General features: G+C 35.1%; 1 protein-coding gene across 2 annotated transcripts in view; it reads right to left on the bottom strand.

Moving 5' to 3' along the window:
* Positions 1 to 18464, bottom strand: part of dmd (dystrophin) — a 432308-nt gene that overhangs the window by 232377 nt on the left and 181467 nt on the right. For both annotated transcript variants that reach the window (XM_059327929.1, XM_059327930.1), the window contains exons 10-12: positions 8953 to 9081; positions 5301 to 5396; positions 1988 to 2086 (exon numbers count right to left, since the gene is read on the bottom strand). In XM_059327929.1, coding sequence (XP_059183912.1) covers positions 1988 to 2086; positions 5301 to 5396; positions 8953 to 9081 — 324 coding nt within the window. The remainder of the gene's footprint in view (positions 1 to 1987; positions 2087 to 5300; positions 5397 to 8952; positions 9082 to 18464) is intronic.

The following is an 18464-nucleotide window of genomic DNA, read 5'->3' as shown; positions in this document are numbered from 1 at the left end:
CAGCTTTTCTCAACCATTTTGAGTCGTGACCCCCAATTTAACATGCATGTTGTCTGTGAAAGAATCAAATTGACCACAAAATTACACAAATTGATCAAAAATGACCAAAAAAAGACACAAAATGACAAAAAAAGACATAAAATGACGAAAGAAAGGAAACCAAATGACCAAAAAAGACACAAATTGACCACAAAATAATAATAAAAAGACACAAAATGACCAGAAAAAGACACAAAATGACTAAAAAAAGACACAAAATTACCAGAAAAAGACACAAAATTACCAAAAAAGACACAAAATTACCAAAAAAAGACACAAAATTACTAAAAAAAAGACACAAAATGACAAAAGGAAACCAAATGACCAAAAAAGACACAAAATTACCAAAAAAAGACACAAAATTACCAAAAAAGACACAAAATTACCAGAAAAAGACACAAAATGACAAAAAAAACACAAAATTACCAAAAAAAGACATTAAATGACCAAAAAGACTAAAACACATTAACACATGAACACTTTAACACAGTGGAGACAGAGATGAAATTACTTTCGGGAAGTTTTTATTAAGGTTTCTTTTTTTGGTTTGCTGCCTTTTTCCAAACTGTATTTGCCTTCAGCAGAGATTGTTTTTTTAGTTTTTTTGGGGAATGGGCCACTTTACACTCATTACTGCAAACCCTGGCTGCACAGTTTCACTAGTTCTTGGACAGGGTTTGTTGCTATGAATGAACCGCTGCTATTATTTTAACATAATTTTTCTAAAGGGAAAATTGTTTAGTTACCACCAGAGGCACACAAATGCTGCCCTTTAACTACTGCAAGAAACTATGATTGTAAAATATTTAACATCTCATGCTATAACTACAATTAACATCTTGTTAAAGTTTAATTCATGTGCTTTCCCTGCCATCTTTCTAATATCAAATGAAGGCTGTGTTGAGGAAAAAAGAATCTGAAATGAAAACTTTCCTAATCCTATAACTGATTACAGCCCCTCTGATACTGCTGATATACTATCTAGCTTCAACTCAAATCATTTAATTTACAAGAACAGATTTACGTTATTGTCAAGGCCCTGTTCATGAATGTTAAGTATTGTGAGGGTCTTCATTGTAAAAGGTTGAATGAAAATACAAACGGAACTGAACTAAAAGAAGGGACTTATTTTTATTCAGATACCAGATTTTACCCCATAAAAAAATACATTTTTTCATATTCTAATTTTTTTAAATGTACCTGTAGATCAGGGATTCCCAAAGTGTGGTGCGTGGACCCCCAGGGGTGCGTGAGCTGCTGCTATGGGGTGCGCGAGATGAAAAATGTAATGGCGGTCTGATAATGACACAATTACATTTTTTTTCCCCCACACAATAAAGACGTGTTATTAAGTCATTAATAAATACAGGCTATTCAATTTTGTGTCATTTTTTGTTCATTTTTGCATCTATTTTTTGGTTGTTTGGTCATTTTTACATGTATTTTTGGTCAATTTGTGTCTATTTTGATAATTTTGTGTCTTCTTTTGTCATTTTTGCATCTATTTTTGGTTGTTTTTGACCTTATAATGAAGCGTAGAAGAAGTTATCTTCTTGTTCTTGTATCATTTTTCCAGCCTGTGTTATGATGACGGGGTCGTGTTCACTCCACGCTCATTTAAATTTGCTGCAATTTTTGTTCAACGCAGCTCAAAATATTATAACATTTTCCCAACTGATCTGCTTTCTGCCTCTGATCCTGAGCCTGTCATCGTCCTCCACCTTTAATATGGCTATAAAAAATCTTATTTGCATTTTTTTTTTTTGAAGGTGTGGGGGATTGGGGGTGCGTCAACCCGGTTGGGAAATAGAAGGGGGTGCGCGGCTAAAAAAGTTTGGGAACCGCTGCTGTAGATAATAGGAGGCTGATAGAAACAAAGAAAAAAAATGGCATTTTTATGCCAACAAGCCCTCTTGTTGTAGCAGGACTTGACTCCTCTGGCTCTCACCTCATGTGTGTGGAACTGCTCCTTCACCTCCTCCACGTTGTTGGAGATGGAGGGCTGGCCCTGGAGCCCATCTTCAGCCGACAGCAGCCACGTCAACACCTTCAAAACCAACAGAAACATTATTCTGTTCTTCTAATTGGCAACAAATCCCATGAAAGGTTCAAACCAAGTGTGTTAATATCTCCAAATACCACTGAAGATGCAATCCATTAAAACACAAACATTACTCAAATAGGACGAAAATAGTGAATTTGTTGGCACTATTTTCAGCAGCGGATTTATCGACATTTAGTGCTGCATATTACTCAGTGCAACAGTGGTTCTCGTTGGTGTTTTTAACCCTCTATAGCAGCTATTCTCAACCTTTTTGAGTCGTGACACCCAATTTGACATGCATGTTGTCTGTGAAAGAATCAAATTGACCACAAAATTACACAAATTGATCAAAAAAGACAAAAAATTACCAAAAAAAGACACAAAATGACTAAAGAAAGGAAACCAAATGACCAAAAAAAAAGACACAAATTGACCACAAAATAAAAAAAAGACACAAAATGACCAAAAAAAGACACAAAATGACCAGAAAAAGACACAAAATGACCAAAAAAGACACAAAATGACCAAAAAAAGACACAAAATGACTAAAAAAAGACACAAAATGACGAAAGAAAGGAAACCAAATGACCAAAAAAGACACAAAATGACCAAAAAAAGACACAAAATGACCAGAAAAAGACACAAAATGACTAAAAAAAGACACAAAATGACCAAAAAAGACACAAAATGACCAAAAAAAGACATTAAATGACCAAAAAGACTAAAACACATTAACACATGAACACTTTAACACAGTGGAGACAGAGCTGACTTCCAAAATTATTTGGCGACCCCCAGAAATCATCTTGCGACCCCAATTGGGGTCCCGACCCCAAGGTTGAGAACAGCTGCTCTATGGTACGGTGTTGCCCCATTTTTGGCCTGTAAAATTTCTACAATGCATCTTTTTGAGTGATGCAATACTTTAAAAAAGAGGGAAGAGTATAGGGAACCAATAGCAATGCTTTAATTTGTCACATGACAAATTAAAGCATACTTTTTTGCAGACTTTTCCAAAGGAAACAGCTTTGCCATTTTGCGCCACCAAAACACTCAAAACGTAATTTCCTGGCCCTTTTCCATCAGGGAAAAAATAAATTCCTACTGATAAGTGAGTAAACCTTCATTTTTGACAATTTCATACACTTAGACTGTTGAAGACATTCATTTCAATGGGTCGTTGGTTCAATGGTACAATGTTTCCTACAGGCAACATTCAGACAAGAAACCAGTTAAAAAAGTTCCTTTTATAATGTTTTTAAATATAAAATGTTATGTATTGTACCCTGTTGAAGCTACTGAATCTTTTACATATGCTTATTAAATAAATTATGTTAGAATTAATTTTAAAAACTTTATTTTTCACTTGTGCACCGTTATGGTACAATGTTGCCTACGGGCAAAAAACTCCAAAACTTCAATAACAAAAAAAAAGAATTATAAAATTTCTTCAGGTCATATTTATTTAGTCTATTTTAAGACAAAAAAGTGCTCCAAACATTTTCCTAACTGGCATCAAAATGCGTACCATAGAGCAGCCATTCTCAACCTTGGGGTCCCGACCCCAATTGGGGTCGCGAGATGATTTCTGGGGGTCGCCAAATCATTTTGGAAGTCAGCTCTGTCTCCACTGTGTTAAAGTGTTCATGTGTTAATGTGTTTTAGTCTTTTTTTGGGTCATTGTGGGTTTTTTTTTTGTCATTTTGTGTCTTTTTTGGTAATTTTGTGTGTTTTTTTTGGTCATTTTGTGTCTTTTTTTTGGTCATTGTGTCTTTTCTTGGTCATTTTGTGTCTTTTGTTGGTCATTTTGTGGTCAATTTGTGTCTTTTTTGGTAATTTTGTTTCCTTTTTTGATCATTTAATGTCTTTTTTAGTCATTTTGTGTCTTTTTTTGGTCATTTAGTTTCTTTTTAGGGCCATTTTGTGTCTTTTTGTGGTCATTTGTTGTCATTTTGTGGTCAATATGAGTCCTTTTTTGCTTAATCTTATGTAATTCTTTGGTCAATTTGGTCAGAGAGATGTTTTAGTTGTTGTCTGCTTCATTATTTGTCCAAAATTCATTGTATCTACTGAGTTTGTATGATCTGAACTGTGCGTGTGAGATTGTGTTCAGTGAGCGAGGGTCGCGGACAATATGCATGTTAAATTGTCACGACTCAAAAAGGTTGAGAACTACTGCCATAGAGGGTTAAAAGTTTTTAGGAACAAAGGAGCTCTGTGGCACAGAGGAATAATATATATTTAACAGGATTTGGCTGAACACACTTGACAGTAGGATACATTTATTGTTTGTTAGATTTACTGGTAACGCTTTATAATAAGGTCCTTAATAACCATTAATTAACAAGTAATAAGGCATTGTTCTCGCTTTAGATCCGGTAGTTGCAAAAAGCATAGTTAACTTATAGTTAACTTATAATAGATGAGCAATAAAGTATATTTTAATACCAATAAGCAAACAAAATAAGATTAATAAAGGCATGGCAAAGACATAATGGGTGGGTCATGGGTGTTTGTAATGCCATTATTAACACTTATATAAGCTTATAAACACACAATAATGTTAATAAGCATCTTGTAAGGACTTACAAGGGCCTTATTACTTGTTAATTAATGGTTATTACAAGGACCTTAATATAAAGTGTTACCGATTTACGAACCTGGTCTCACCGAAATCCGTGAAATAGCCACGGAATCGCTCAAATTTCCGTGAAAATGACAGATTTTGCTACAATGCAAGTTAATATTTGTTCCTATTGGTTTGTTCCAAGTCACGTGACTTTCAAGGTCCCGGTGGTCGGAACAAAAAACATGGCGGACAGTTCTCTCATTTTTAGTGAAAAAATTAATATTTTGACTTAGTTTCTGCATAAAAATGGATTTTGATCACATTTCTAGCGAGAAATATATGTTTTATTTTCTAAATATTCACTCAGTGAATGTACATAATCACTTTGTATGTTGGAATAGCCACGGGATATGACTGTCATTAACTTGTATTGTAGCCAAATCCGTGTCAGTTTCACGGAAATTTGAGTGATTCCGTGGCTATTCCACGGATTTTGAGTTAAGCCAAATCCGTGGCTATTTCACGGATTCCTGTGAGACCAGGTTGTTATTTACCCATGGATTTGTTGACCATAAGAAAGATACAGAACGCTGACTTGTCCTTAAACAGAAGAATCCATTAAATATAAGACGTCTTATAGGTCCATACCTCCTCCAGGGCAGCCTGGTAGCTCTCCAGACTGGTGGAGCCTGGAGGCAGAGGACTGAGGCCCCGCTGGAGCTCCTCGTGGGCAGGACTTAGGAACTAGAGAGGGAAAAGAAAGGGATGGATGGAGGATAACAGACGGAGACGGGGGGTGATTGTGAAGAGGGTTATGATGAGGAGGAGAAGAATAGACGGTGTCGGGGTTAGAAAGGGGTTGAGAAGTAAAGGGAATAAAGGAAGGGAAGCAGAGAGATAAGTAGAGGAAAAAAAAACAGGCGGCAGAAAGGAAAGGTGAAGAGAGAAGATAGAGAGAGGCCTGTTAGTGTTTGCCATTACCGGTGCCGACAAGCAGTTCTGGCCTTTGTCCAACCTCAACAACTTGTCCTCTCTCTCTCTCTCTCTCTCTCCCCATATCTCTCTTTGTGTGCGCACTACTGATCTGGACACTAACAACTTCTCTCTTTTTATCTTGGCGCCACGCTCCTCCTCTCGCTCTATTCTTCTCTCTGGTAATAAGGTCCTGAAAAGATACACAAGGCCCATCCGCCGGGCTGATAACTGTCCAGCCTCATTCTCTCTCTCTTTCTCTGGGTTTTGTCTGCTGCTACAGACTCAGTGTACAGCTTGTAGAGTCATCAAATATGAAACATAAATAGCAGATATCCAGCTCTCTGCTAATGCTATCTTTATCTGATAAGTTGGATGTGTTAACATGCTCGACTGAGGCAAACTGAGGACAAAGCGTTTTGAAATTCTCAAGGGAAACTTTGAGAAACCTCGGTGTGATGAGATGGGTTTTTTATGCCAGCTTCTGCTTTACATCCTACTTTTCAAAGAACAGGGGGTGTGCTAGAATAAAGCTGATCTGACAAATTATCTTTTTCTTCTTGTGATGCCTTTTAGGTGCCAGCCAAGTCAAGCAGACACCCTGCTGCTACATTTAATATTTGACACAGTCTCTAAATCCATTCTGCCCGAGCCGGAGTAGATTGCGGGCCACATTTAGTGACGCGGTGCACGGTGATGGCTTTGAAAATGCATCAGAACATTTTGAAATGTCATGTTGTGGAACACAGAGGACATATCAAAAAAAGTACAAGACAGTTGGGTGAACAGTGACTCTGTTGTTGTGTTCCAGGGTGCTGGAGGCAATGTTGTATGTCCTGGTGACAGATAAGATACAACTTGTCTGGCAGTTTGAGTTTATAAAGGTAGTGATGTACACAGCGACTCTTTTAGTTTGGATTAGCAACAGCTCTGTAACAGCTTCAGTCCCCCCCTCCTTATATGGTCACGTCAATCTAAATATTAGGAAGTTTACCCAATTTTGATTCTTAATGTTGCAACAGTGGTTCTCGTTGGTGTTTTTAACCCTCTATGGTACGGTGTTGCCCCATTTTTGGCCTGTAAAATTTCTACAATGCATCTTTTTGAGTGATGCAATACTTTAAAAAAGAGGGAAGAGTATAGGGAACCAATAGCAATGCCTTAATTTGTCACATGACAAATTAAAGCATACTTTTTTGCAGACTTTCCCAAAGCAAACAGCTTTGCCATTTTGCGCCACAAAAACACTCAAAACAAATTTTCTTGCCCTTTTTCATCTGGGGAAAAAATAAATTCCTACTGATAAGTTAGTAAACCTTCATTTTTGACAATTTCATACACTTAGACTATTCAAGACATTAATTTCAATGGGTCGTTGGTTCAATGGTACAATGTTTCCTACAGGCCACATTCAGACAAGAAACCAGTTTAAAAAGTTCCTTTTATAATGTTTTTAAATTTAAAATGTTATGTATTGTACCCTGTTGAAGCTACTGAATCTTTTACACATGTTTATTAAATAAATTATGTTAGAATTGATTTTAAAAACTTTATTTTTCACTTGTGCACCGTTATGGTACAATGTTGCCTACGGGCAACAAACTCCAAAACTCCAACAACAAAAAAAAAAGAATTATAAAATTTCTTCAGGTCATATTTATTTAGTCTATTTTAAGACAAAAAAACACTCCAAACGTTTTTTTTCCTAACTGGCATCAAAATGCGTACCATAGAGGGTTAAAAGTTTTTGGCAACAAAGGAGCTCTGTAACAGCTTCAGTCCCCCCCTCCTTATATAGTCACGTCAATCTAAATATTAGGAAGTTGACCCAATTTTGATTCTTAATGTTGCTCACCTGCATCGGCTAAAAAAGTTGCTGTCAGTATCACCACTGATAAATATAAGAATATCCCATAAGCACAGTTAGTATTACTTGTAACTCATGAATTGTTACAATGAATGTATCACATCAATAGCTAAATACAATACATTTCAAACTATGAATTACATTGGCTGTTATTGATGGGCATGAGCAAAAATATGTCCAACTTAACAAGTTTTATTGACTTGTTGCACCCATTTCAAATTTCATGACACGATTGAATAGCAGCTTATCAGTGGTTTTTATACCATAAGAATGGGCAAGTAGGTGCCTGCTCCACCTCCTGGCAGGTGGAGTAGGTTGTTAACAGCCCATTAATTGGCAGCTGTTTTTGGTAAAAGGCTGCATTTTCCTTTCAAACATATCTATTTGATCAAATAATCATCAATGATTCTTTGACCCCGAAAATGGCTTCTAAGTGGCTTGGAAGATATATTGGTTCTCATAGATTTTATATGGCTGCCATCTCCGATCCGCAATCTTGATGAAGTGGCTCCCATCAAAAATCGAAACCTTTGCTGATAGAGAGCATGTGGAGAAAAAAAAGTGGAGAATTTGTCCAGCAAATCCTCTTTATTTAGCTCAGCCGCCTGACTAAAAGGAGTCATGGTCTTTTTAAAGACCTGGCGGCCGCCATTTTGAAAATGGGGCATTTCTTGGAGTCAAAAAGTTGGTAAACTTTTAGTATGTTATTAAGTACTTCTGATAATTCTGTAAACCACTGAGAAACATTTTGGGTAACACTTTACAATAACCAACTAAATAATGTTTATAGATGGTTTATAAACCAATTATTAACCATTTACAAAGTGCTATACATATTTAATCTTTAAATGTTTTCAACCAATTTCTTAAAGGTAAATTAATCATTTCAAAATCATTAACATACTTAATATGGTGTTAAAAATGTTAAAATGAGTGCAACTAAAACTATTGATAAACTATTCATTATAATGTATGGTTTCTTAATGGTAAAGTAACTATAAACTTACATTAATATACCATCTATTTGTAATTTATGAATGATGGAGTTAGTTAGACATTAAGAAATTATGTATTTACCATTCTAAATGGTCTATATACAGTTTATAAATGCTGCTTTATAAATCGGATAGTAACTTTGCTTTATAAATCTGTTTACCATTTATAAATGATGGTTATTGTAAAGTGTTACCACATTTTGTTATACATGTTTAAGTGTTAAACCATATTTGCACCTGACTTTATGTCTATGCTGATGGGATGAAAACCACTGATAAAGCCCATTCAATCGTCTGATAACATTCAGATTAAGTGCTCTTATGTGAGCTTGTGTATAAAATCACAGACTTGGTATGATGGACGTTTTTTGTCAATGATGCAGACTAACAAGGGCAGACAAAACAAGAGATGTACAGCCAAACATGCACAGACAGATGGACAGTGTTAGTGCTGCAAGACACGGACCTGATCAGTAAAACGCCTCCTCTTTTGCTCGGGCGACTTGACATATGCAGCCTGGGTGTAGGCATAGCTTTTATAACGAGGCTGAGGCGAGGGACTCTGCACTCGGCCCTGAGCCACACTCACTGTGATCTGAGAGAGAGACGGAGAGATAGAAGAGGACAGAGGAAGAGGAAGAGGAAGAGGAAGAAAGAGTTGGCAGGAGAGGCCAGAGAGAAAATGAAGATAGAAGAAAAAAAGACCCGAAAGGATGCAAAACATAGAGCGAAATTATACAGGGAAAGAATAAGCAGAAAATGAAGGGGCAGAGTGGAAGAAATGCAGATGACAGGAGTAAGCATGATGAGAAATTAAGATGAGGAGAGATGAGAAAGAGAAGCAAAAAACAGGAGAAAAAAGAAACATGAATAATCACACATAAGCTCTGTTTCCATCCAAATGCCAAGCTAATTTTAGGTGAACTTTTCGAAATGCCATAAATAAAAAGTAAAACACAGATTGCATGTGTTTCCATCACCAGAGTGTCAAAAAACACATTTACAAGAAAAATGGAAAGTCTCAAAAATGTATATTGGGTATATCGTTATTTACTTGCGATTTCAGCAAATGTTATAAATGTTGTGATTTCTTATGCTCTCTGCAGATGAAACAGACAAACAAACAAGAAACTACACTGTACCAGGCATGTTTTATGGATCAGGAAGGTTCTGGTGGACGAATAAAACCCAAAGTCCCTATTATGTACTGTTTTACAGTAAGACCTTTATAGGTGGATCATAATTTATTATGAAAAATAATCAGCAAAATACATTTCCCCCTAAAATTTTGTTAATTTAAGGTTAAAAAAAAGTTGCAGAAAACAGAAAAAGTCAAGTTAATTGTTTGCGTTACCACTGCTGGTATTGCTTTTGTTAAGCTAAAGACACCTGAGTGGTTATTTAATTAGGAATTATGATTTTCTATTTGATACTAGAATATCCTTGGATGGAAACCTGGCTACACATAATGCAGACATGAGAGAGGGCAGAGGTAGACGGAGAGAGAAAACAGATGTGTTGTGCAGAAGATGTCGACAAAATGAACAACAGACAGTAGCACAGAGTCAAAGCTGATGTTGTGAGCAGCCTGAGATCCAACAACCATCTGTCCTTGAGAAAGATCTGGCTATTACCCAACCGTTATTTGATAACCAATAAAGTGAGAGAAATTTCTTTTAAAATAATTCATAAATTTTATCCTTCCAATCAAACACATTGTTAGTAGATTCAAAATAGACACTGATGTGAAATGCACTTTCTGTTCTGAAAATATTGAAACTGTCACTCATTTATTTTGGTATTTCTGCCCCTTTGTCCAAGGTCTTTGGATTGAGATTTGTAACTTTATTGCAAGAAATGTTTATAAAGATTTTAAATTGTTTTGGAGAGATGTACTATTTGGGCTCTTCGACAAAAATAAAGAAAAACTCAACGAAATATTTATTATAAACCTGATCATACTGATGGCGAAATTTCATATTCATAAATGCAAATTTGCTAGAAGAAAACCATCTTTTGTTGCCTTTCACCATGAGCTCAGGCAGTACATCGCCTCTATTAAATTGTCCAATAAACAAAAAGCTATCAAAACAGTTGATATTTGTGAACTATTAAATATATTATTGTAAGCCCTTCCCCCCGGCGTAGATTATACATGTGAAATTCTTTTGTAATGAATTGTATATTTTTGATGTTTGTGAAACAAAGTTATAATAAATAAAAAATAAATAAATAAATAAAAAAAATCTGTCCTTGAGATCCACCACATCCATCCATCCAGATACTCTCTGCTGTTTGAAAGTCACCACTTTTACACTTTGTTTTCCCTCCGGGGAAAGAGATCACATAACAGGTCTGTTTGGCAACAACATCCGGCACTGCCAAAAAGCCAACTACAGCCTAAAACAGTGATTTAAGTTGGTAAAACTTGGAAATATAAATTACTGACATTTAGGGCAATAATGTAAGTTAGCACAACAAAGGAAGCCAGTTGTGTTGGATGCCTTTTTTGACTTATTTCGATAACCTGACTGATGTAACAAACTGGGATTAGCAGATATTTTTACATATGTTGGTGAAAAACTGGTAATTTAAACCATTGCTGTCTTTTTAAAAAAAAAATTATATTTTTCTCTCTTTTCTTTTTCTTTTTTTAATCATTTTTTTATCTATTTATTTATTATTATTATTATAATTTTTTATTTATTCATTTATTTTTATTTTATATACTTTATAGGTATGTATATATGTGTGTATGTATATGTATGTATGTACGTATGTATACGTGTATGTGTAAGTGTATGTATATATATGTATATGTATATATATGTGTATGTATGTGTATGTATATGTGTGTATATATGTATGTATATATGTATATATATATATATATATATATATATATATACATGTATAGTCTTTTTTTTATTTTAGCAGTCGATTCAGCTGTTACCTTTTCTTTTTCTTTTTTCTCCTGTTTTCCTTATTGCATTACTTTCTCTGTTGTATTCTCCTTTTTTTTCGTAGAGGATATGGGCGGATGGGGTGGGGGGAAGGGGGGAGTTATTGTGTACACTTACAGAATCTGTAACCTGTTTTTTGTTTAATTACAAATGCCAATAAAAAGATTAAAAAAAAAAAAAAAAAACAAGTTGGTGAGTTGTTGTTACTTATATCTTTAAGTTGGGGTTCACAACAAGGGACAATAGTTCTGATAACTCTTATTTCTTTGTTGGGAAATTCGGTCATTAGCGAAAGCTAGCGGCTAACTGATGCTAGCGGCACTGCTTGTTACAGCTACAAGAGTAGCCATTAGCGTATCAATGCTAACTCAACATTGTGGTCGCAAGATTAGCTGACATTTAAAATTTTATCGAAGTTTGTTGCCTTGAAATTTTGAGTTCACCCGACTTTTCTTTTTTTGCAGTGTGGTTCATACTCACTCCAGCACATTTATCCCAAACTAGGAGCAAGCAACCTCAGCAATTGACCATCATCTGTAATTTACTGGCTAGCAAGACCCAGACTGGTTTTTAATTTCATGAAATCTTATTAACCCTTAATAGGGCACGCATTGAAATACTTGCAAATTCCAAATTTCAACCCTAGAGAATATTGGAGGATATTACATACTGCCAGAATGTGTAAAAAAAAAAAACATATGAAAATAATATTTTGAGAAAAAAGTTTATGAGATTAAAGTGACAAATCTACGAGAAAAAATGTGCAGATTTATGAGGTTTAAAGTGGTGAATCTGGGAGAAAAAAATTGCTTTTTTCCCAACTTTTTTTTCAGAAATCTGCGACTTTTTTCACACAGATTTGCCACTTTAAATCTCTTAAATCTGCAACTTTTTTTCTTGTTGATTTGCCACTTAAAACCTAGTAAATGTGTAACTTTTTTCTCGAAATATTACCTGAAGTTACCAAATATATGTGTGACCAAAACTCTAAGTACTCGACTGAAAAAAACACAGAAGAAACGGAAGAATAATACAATTAGAAATAAGCCCAGTGAATAGAATATAGTGTGCTTTTTCAAGCACACTCAATAACATTATTTTATTTTATCTATCGTTCAATAATGTCATGGAACTCTTTGCCTCCTCGCATCTCTAGCACGCAAAACAAATTGTCATTCAAAAAATTACTTAAGACACACTTGATGCCGCCCACCAAATGAATAATTACTAATATGTTGCAATTTATTTTGTTTTCTTATTTTATTTCTTTTTCTCTGCTATATCTGTAGCCGGATGATTCTTCCTTTTAAATGTTCTCTAATGAAATGACAAATTATAAGTGTATACAGCTGATATTGACACTATAGACATCTGAATTAATGATTTTTACAGTATAACATTTGTTGGGTAAATATGAATGTAGAATTTTTTTTAAACAGTATTGTATGTATTCATTGAGTTTGTTATTGTTTTTCTTGTATGTATTGTTTTTGTTTATGTTGTTTGTATGTCATGTTATGTCTTTTTGGGGACCCCAGGAAGACTAGCAGTCTCCAAGGCGTCAGCTAATGGGGATCCATTCAATAAACAAATAAACAAATACTATTTTTATTCTAACAACCTCACAAAACCTTACTAGAGTCATAGTGAGTTAAACTGTACTGGTGGCACATTTTCAAACAGCTGAGCTCTTATTTTGAAGGGACAATTTACTGTTAATTGATAACTTATTAATTTATAACTGATTCTCCTGCTTGTTTGACATTCCCAAGCTGCTTTTTCTATGATGAGCTGCTGCATCGCTAAAACCAAGTCAAGCATTCCCCCAGACATCATAAAAGTTTAATCTGTGGCTGTCTCCGCTCTTTCTCCCCAGCTATCAATCTCCCCTTTCACCTCCATCCCCCCGTCTCTCTTCCTCTCTTCACCTGTCATCATCTCTCTCTGTTGGTCTTCTTCTTCTGTTTTACCCCTCGCTGTTTTCTCCTTTCTCTCTTTCAAGGTGGATTAGGTGTTTTTCTTGCTGTAAAGAGCAGACAGCCAGAGGCGACCCGGCCCCGGATCAAACGCTTCCTGGCAAATGACTGTTAGCGTTTGTTTTCACCTGCTCCGATCCCCAGACGGGCGGGGCTTCACTACACCACGACACTTCACATAATGTCACAGAAAAGCTGACTTTGTCTACACCAGAGGTGTCAAACTCCGGCCCGCAGTATAATTATATTTGGCCCAGAAAGGCAATAACAAATTATTATTATTATTATACAGCGCAAATAAAACTACAAATCCCAGAATGCTCTGCTGGTGTTCTGGCTTGAACACAGTAGATCAGTGTGGAGTAAACTGAGCAACAATTAAAGTTGTCTTTATGCACTTTTTCTTGCTAGTCCAAGGCTTGAATGGCTGCACATTCATTGAAGGATATTATTATTAGTCATTTGGTTTATTATTGTTATTTTATTCTTTATTTTTAGCCTGTGGAAAAAGATTACTGTTAAATTTAAATTTAAAGAAGGCCACATATAAAATAAAGGGACATACGATTTTTATTTAAATTTTATTTTAGAAATGAATGCCATTGATGTGTTTGTTTGTTTTATTTGATATTCGATTTTGCATGTTTGCAATATGAAGTTATATCAAGCTTTGCTTGTTCCATTTCGTTTGAACTTGTTTAGGTCAATTTTTTCAATAAATATCAATGTTGGCCCGCGACTTTGTCCAAGTTTTAAATTTTGGCCCACTGTGTATTTGAGTTTGACAGCCCTGGTCTACACTGTAAAAAATGTTTGTAGAAATTACAGTCAAACACTGTCAAATTACATCAGAAATAGGGTGGAAAATTAAAAATTGTATATCACCATTGTAGATACTTTTAATTATCGTAAATCAGGGGTCTCGAACTCGCGGTCCGCGGGCAAATTGTGGCCCTCGTGACAATATTTTGTGGCCCCCACCTTGATATGAAAGTTTAATGTGAGTTTTATATGAATGGCACTTTACCGTGTTGTGTGTGGAAGGTCCCTTTAATTACTTTTTTTGGTAATTTTGTGTCTTTTTAAAATAATTGTGTGTCCTTTTTTAATAATTGTGTGTCTTTTTTGGTAATTCTGTGTCTTTTTTTGGTAATTTTGTGTCTTTTTGGTAATTTTGTGTCTTTTTAAAATAATTTTGTGTCTGTTTTGGTAATTCTGTGTCTTTTTTTGGTAATTTATGTGTCCTTTTTTAATAATTGTGTGTCTTTTTTAATAATTTTGTGTCTTTTTTGGTAATTCTGTGTCTTTTTTTGGTAATTTTGTGTCTTTTTTTGGTAATTTTGTGTCTTTTTTGGTAATTCTGTGTCTTTTTTTTTGGTAATTCTGTGTCTTTTTTTGGTAATTTTGTGTCTTTTTTGGTAATTTTGTGTCTTTTTAAAATAATTTTGTGTCTGTTTTGGTAATTCTGTGTCTTTTTTTGGTAATTTATGTGTCCTTTTTTAATAATTGTGTGTCTTTTTTAATAATTTTGTGTCTTTTTTGGTAATTCTGTGTCTTTTTTTGGTAATTTTGTGTCTTTTTTTGGTAATTTTGTGTCTTTTTTGGTAATTCTGTGTCTTTTTTTTTGGTAATTCTGTGTCTTTTTTTGGTAATTTTGTGTTTTTTTTTTTGTAATTTGAGTTTGAGACCCCTGCCGTAAATCAAAGAATAGCACAAAACTTTTACTTTTACTGTCATAAACTGTAGGAAACACACAGTTTTGCTGTAAAAATATAACATTTGCATGTAAAGTTAATGGAGAAATACCATGACGTGTGAATGAATGACACAATATTCAATCTAAATTACAGTTTTTGCTGATAATTACATTTAAATTTAGTGTAGAAAACCCACTAAGTGTATTTTTTACGGTGAACTTCTGGCAACCAAAGCTGCCGGTATTTTACTGTAAATTAAACAGATCATTTTTTACAGTGTAGTTGCCTTAAACTTTAGATTTAGTCATTTTTCCTGGTTCATTTCCATGAAAAGTCCCAGGTGGTGGTAGTGTGGTGTTGATGCACGGAGGTGGTGACAGCCCCGCTTTGATGATGACAGATGAGGGAGGAGGCAGATAATAGCCGCTGTCACTAACTCTTTTTTTCCCTCCCGTCTTTCCTTCCCCGTCTCTCGTTTTATTGCCATCTGACTTGTTCCTTGCACTCCCTATTTGTCTGCTGCATCTCACTCTTCATTTCCCCCCGATCCACCTCGTCATCTTTCTGTACATCTTTATATATCTTTACACCTTCCCACTTCCTCTCTTTGCCCTCTTCTAAATCTACGCCTTTCTTTTCCACCCAACTCTCTTTCCATCTGTCTGATTTGCAGGAGAAAAAGCCTGCAGTTTGTCTCCTCTCTCAAGGAGCTGATGAAGGGGGGGTTGATGTGGCCATTAAACTAAGTGAGATAATAATATTACAACAAGTTTGTGAGTTGTTGTTACTTATATCTTTAAGTTGGGGTTCACAACAAGGGACAATAGTTCTGATAACTCTTATTTCTTTGTTGTGAAATGCAGGAAAGCGGTTAAATTCAGAAAGGCAATACCAAATTATTATTATTATACAGCGCAAATAATACTACAAATCCCAGAATGCTCTGCTGGTGTTCTGGCTTGAACACAGTAGATCAGTGTGGAGCAAACTGAGCAACAATTAAAGTTGTCTTTATGCACTTTTTCTTGCTAGTCCAAGGCTTGAATGGTTGCACATTCATTGAAGGATATTATTATTAGTCATTTGGTTTATTATTGTTATTTTATTCTCACATTTATTTTTAGCCTGTGGAAAAAGATGACTGTTAAATTTAAATTTAAAGAAGGCTGCATATAAAATAAAGGGACAAACGATTTTAATTTAAATTTTATTTAAGAAATGAATGCCATTGATGTGTTTGTTTGTTTTATTTGATATTCGATTTTGCATGTTTGCAATATTAAGTTATATCAAGCTTTGCTTGTTCCATTTCCTTTGAACTTGTTTAGGTCAATTTTTTCAATAAATATCAATGTTGGCCCGCGACTTTGTCCAAGTTTTACATTTTGGCCCACTGTGTATTTGAGTTTGACACCCCTGGTCTACACTGTAAAAAATGTTACAGTTACAAAATTACAGTAAAACACTGTCAAATTACATCAGAAATAGGGTGGAAAATTAAAAATTGTATATCACCATAATATTACAACAAGTTTGTGAGTTGTTGTTACTTATATCTTTAAGTTGGGGTTCACAACAAGGGACAATAGTTCTGATAACTCTTATTTCTTTGTTGTGAAATGCAGGAAAGCGGTTAAATTCGGTCATTAGCGAAAGCTAGCGGCTAACTGATGCTAGTGGCTAACTGATGCTAGTGGCTAACTGATGCTAGCGGCGCTGCTTGTTACAGCTACAAGAGTAGCCATTAGCGCAGGGGTGTCAAACTCTGGCCCGTGTCATTTTATTTGGCCCGCGAGGCAATACCAAATTATTATATAATTATTGTACTATAAAAGCTGACCTGCCGGTATTATACGGCGCATTTACCGCTAATACTAGATTTATTATTGTTATTTTATTTTTAAATGTATTAACCTGTTGAAAAACTTTATTTTGATATTTAAATCAGAAGGATGCAAATAGAAAAGAGGCATACGGTTTTTGTTTAATTTTTATTTAATAAATTAATGACATTGATGTGTTTTTTATTTGAAATTTGATTTTGCATGTTAGCACTATTTAGTTATATATTGTATGTTTATAAGCGTTGCTGGTTCCATATTTAATGTGAAAGCAAAACATGTTTGGTATATATTAAAAGGTTTATTTGTTCAATGTTGGCCTGCGATTTTGTTCAAGTTTTAAATTTTGGCCCATTGTGTATTTGAGTTTGACACCCCTGCATTAGCGTATCAATGCTAACTCAACATTGTGGTCGCAAGATTAGCTGACATACACCTTCCCACTTCCTCTCTTTGCCCTCTTATCGTTTCTTCTAAATCTACGCCTTTCTTTTCCACCTAACTCTCTTTCCATCTGTCTGATTTGCGGGAGAAAAGGCCTGCAGTTTGTCTCCCCTCTCAAGGAGCTGATGAAGGGGGGGTTGATGTGGCCATTAAACTAAGTGAGATAATAATATTACCAGCCATTACTCCAGGAAGCTCACTCCATCCTGCTGTGATTCGGCACGATAGCATGATACTGACCTCTTCTTAACTCAACTCTAAAGGTCAGCGCCGCTGGATCTAATTTGTGACTTGAGATCTGGTGGTGGGTTTTTTTTTTTCAGCACTTTCATTCAGGGGCTCTGTCTGTCTTAATGGTGGTGGCTGAAAGGATAAGATAGAAGATTTGTCTACTCCTCACTGAAAGGTGACTACATCTCCCAGCATGCCTGGCAGAGTTTGGGGATCCCTAGGAACAAGAAGGCATTTAGCCAGGAAAAGAACATCTGTTTGCCTTGCTGCCTCTGAGACTCTCACCTGAACATGTGACTTCAATATGGATGGATGGGTGGATAAACGGACAGATGGATTGTGAAGATGCTGATCTGAAGTCTTATTTACTCCAGTAAAATCCAAAAACATAAGGTTGTAATCAGTGGCGGTTCTAGACCAGTTTTACTGTGGGGGCCAAGGAGGGGCCAGTGTTTAATCAGAGGGGCACATTAGCACATGAAAATATGGCAAAGATGATATTTAAGCATTCAAAATCTTTATTTTAGCTCATTTAAACATCTAATTTAAGTATATTTGGAAGATATAAATACATTGGTTGAAACAATGAGGCTTAACAACAATAAAAAATATTTTTATACGACAATGACATTTCTCATTTTTGTGCACAATAACTTTTTTTATTTTGAAAGTGCAGTATAGTCAGAATGATCTTTTTTCATATATATAAAAGCTTTTATTGCACAATTAAACTATCATACAATGTACACATTCTGGGCTCCTTTTTTGAACAATGAGATATTGTTGAACAAAAAAATAGGTAAGAATTGTTCCGCGTTCATCACTA

This window comes from Centropristis striata, chromosome 24 (genome assembly GCF_030273125.1).
Source record: "Centropristis striata isolate RG_2023a ecotype Rhode Island chromosome 24, C.striata_1.0, whole genome shotgun sequence".
Lineage (NCBI taxonomy): Eukaryota > Metazoa > Chordata > Actinopteri > Perciformes > Serranidae > Centropristis > Centropristis striata.
Note: the sequence above shows the minus strand (reverse complement) of the source record. Positions and strands in the feature narration are given on the sequence as shown.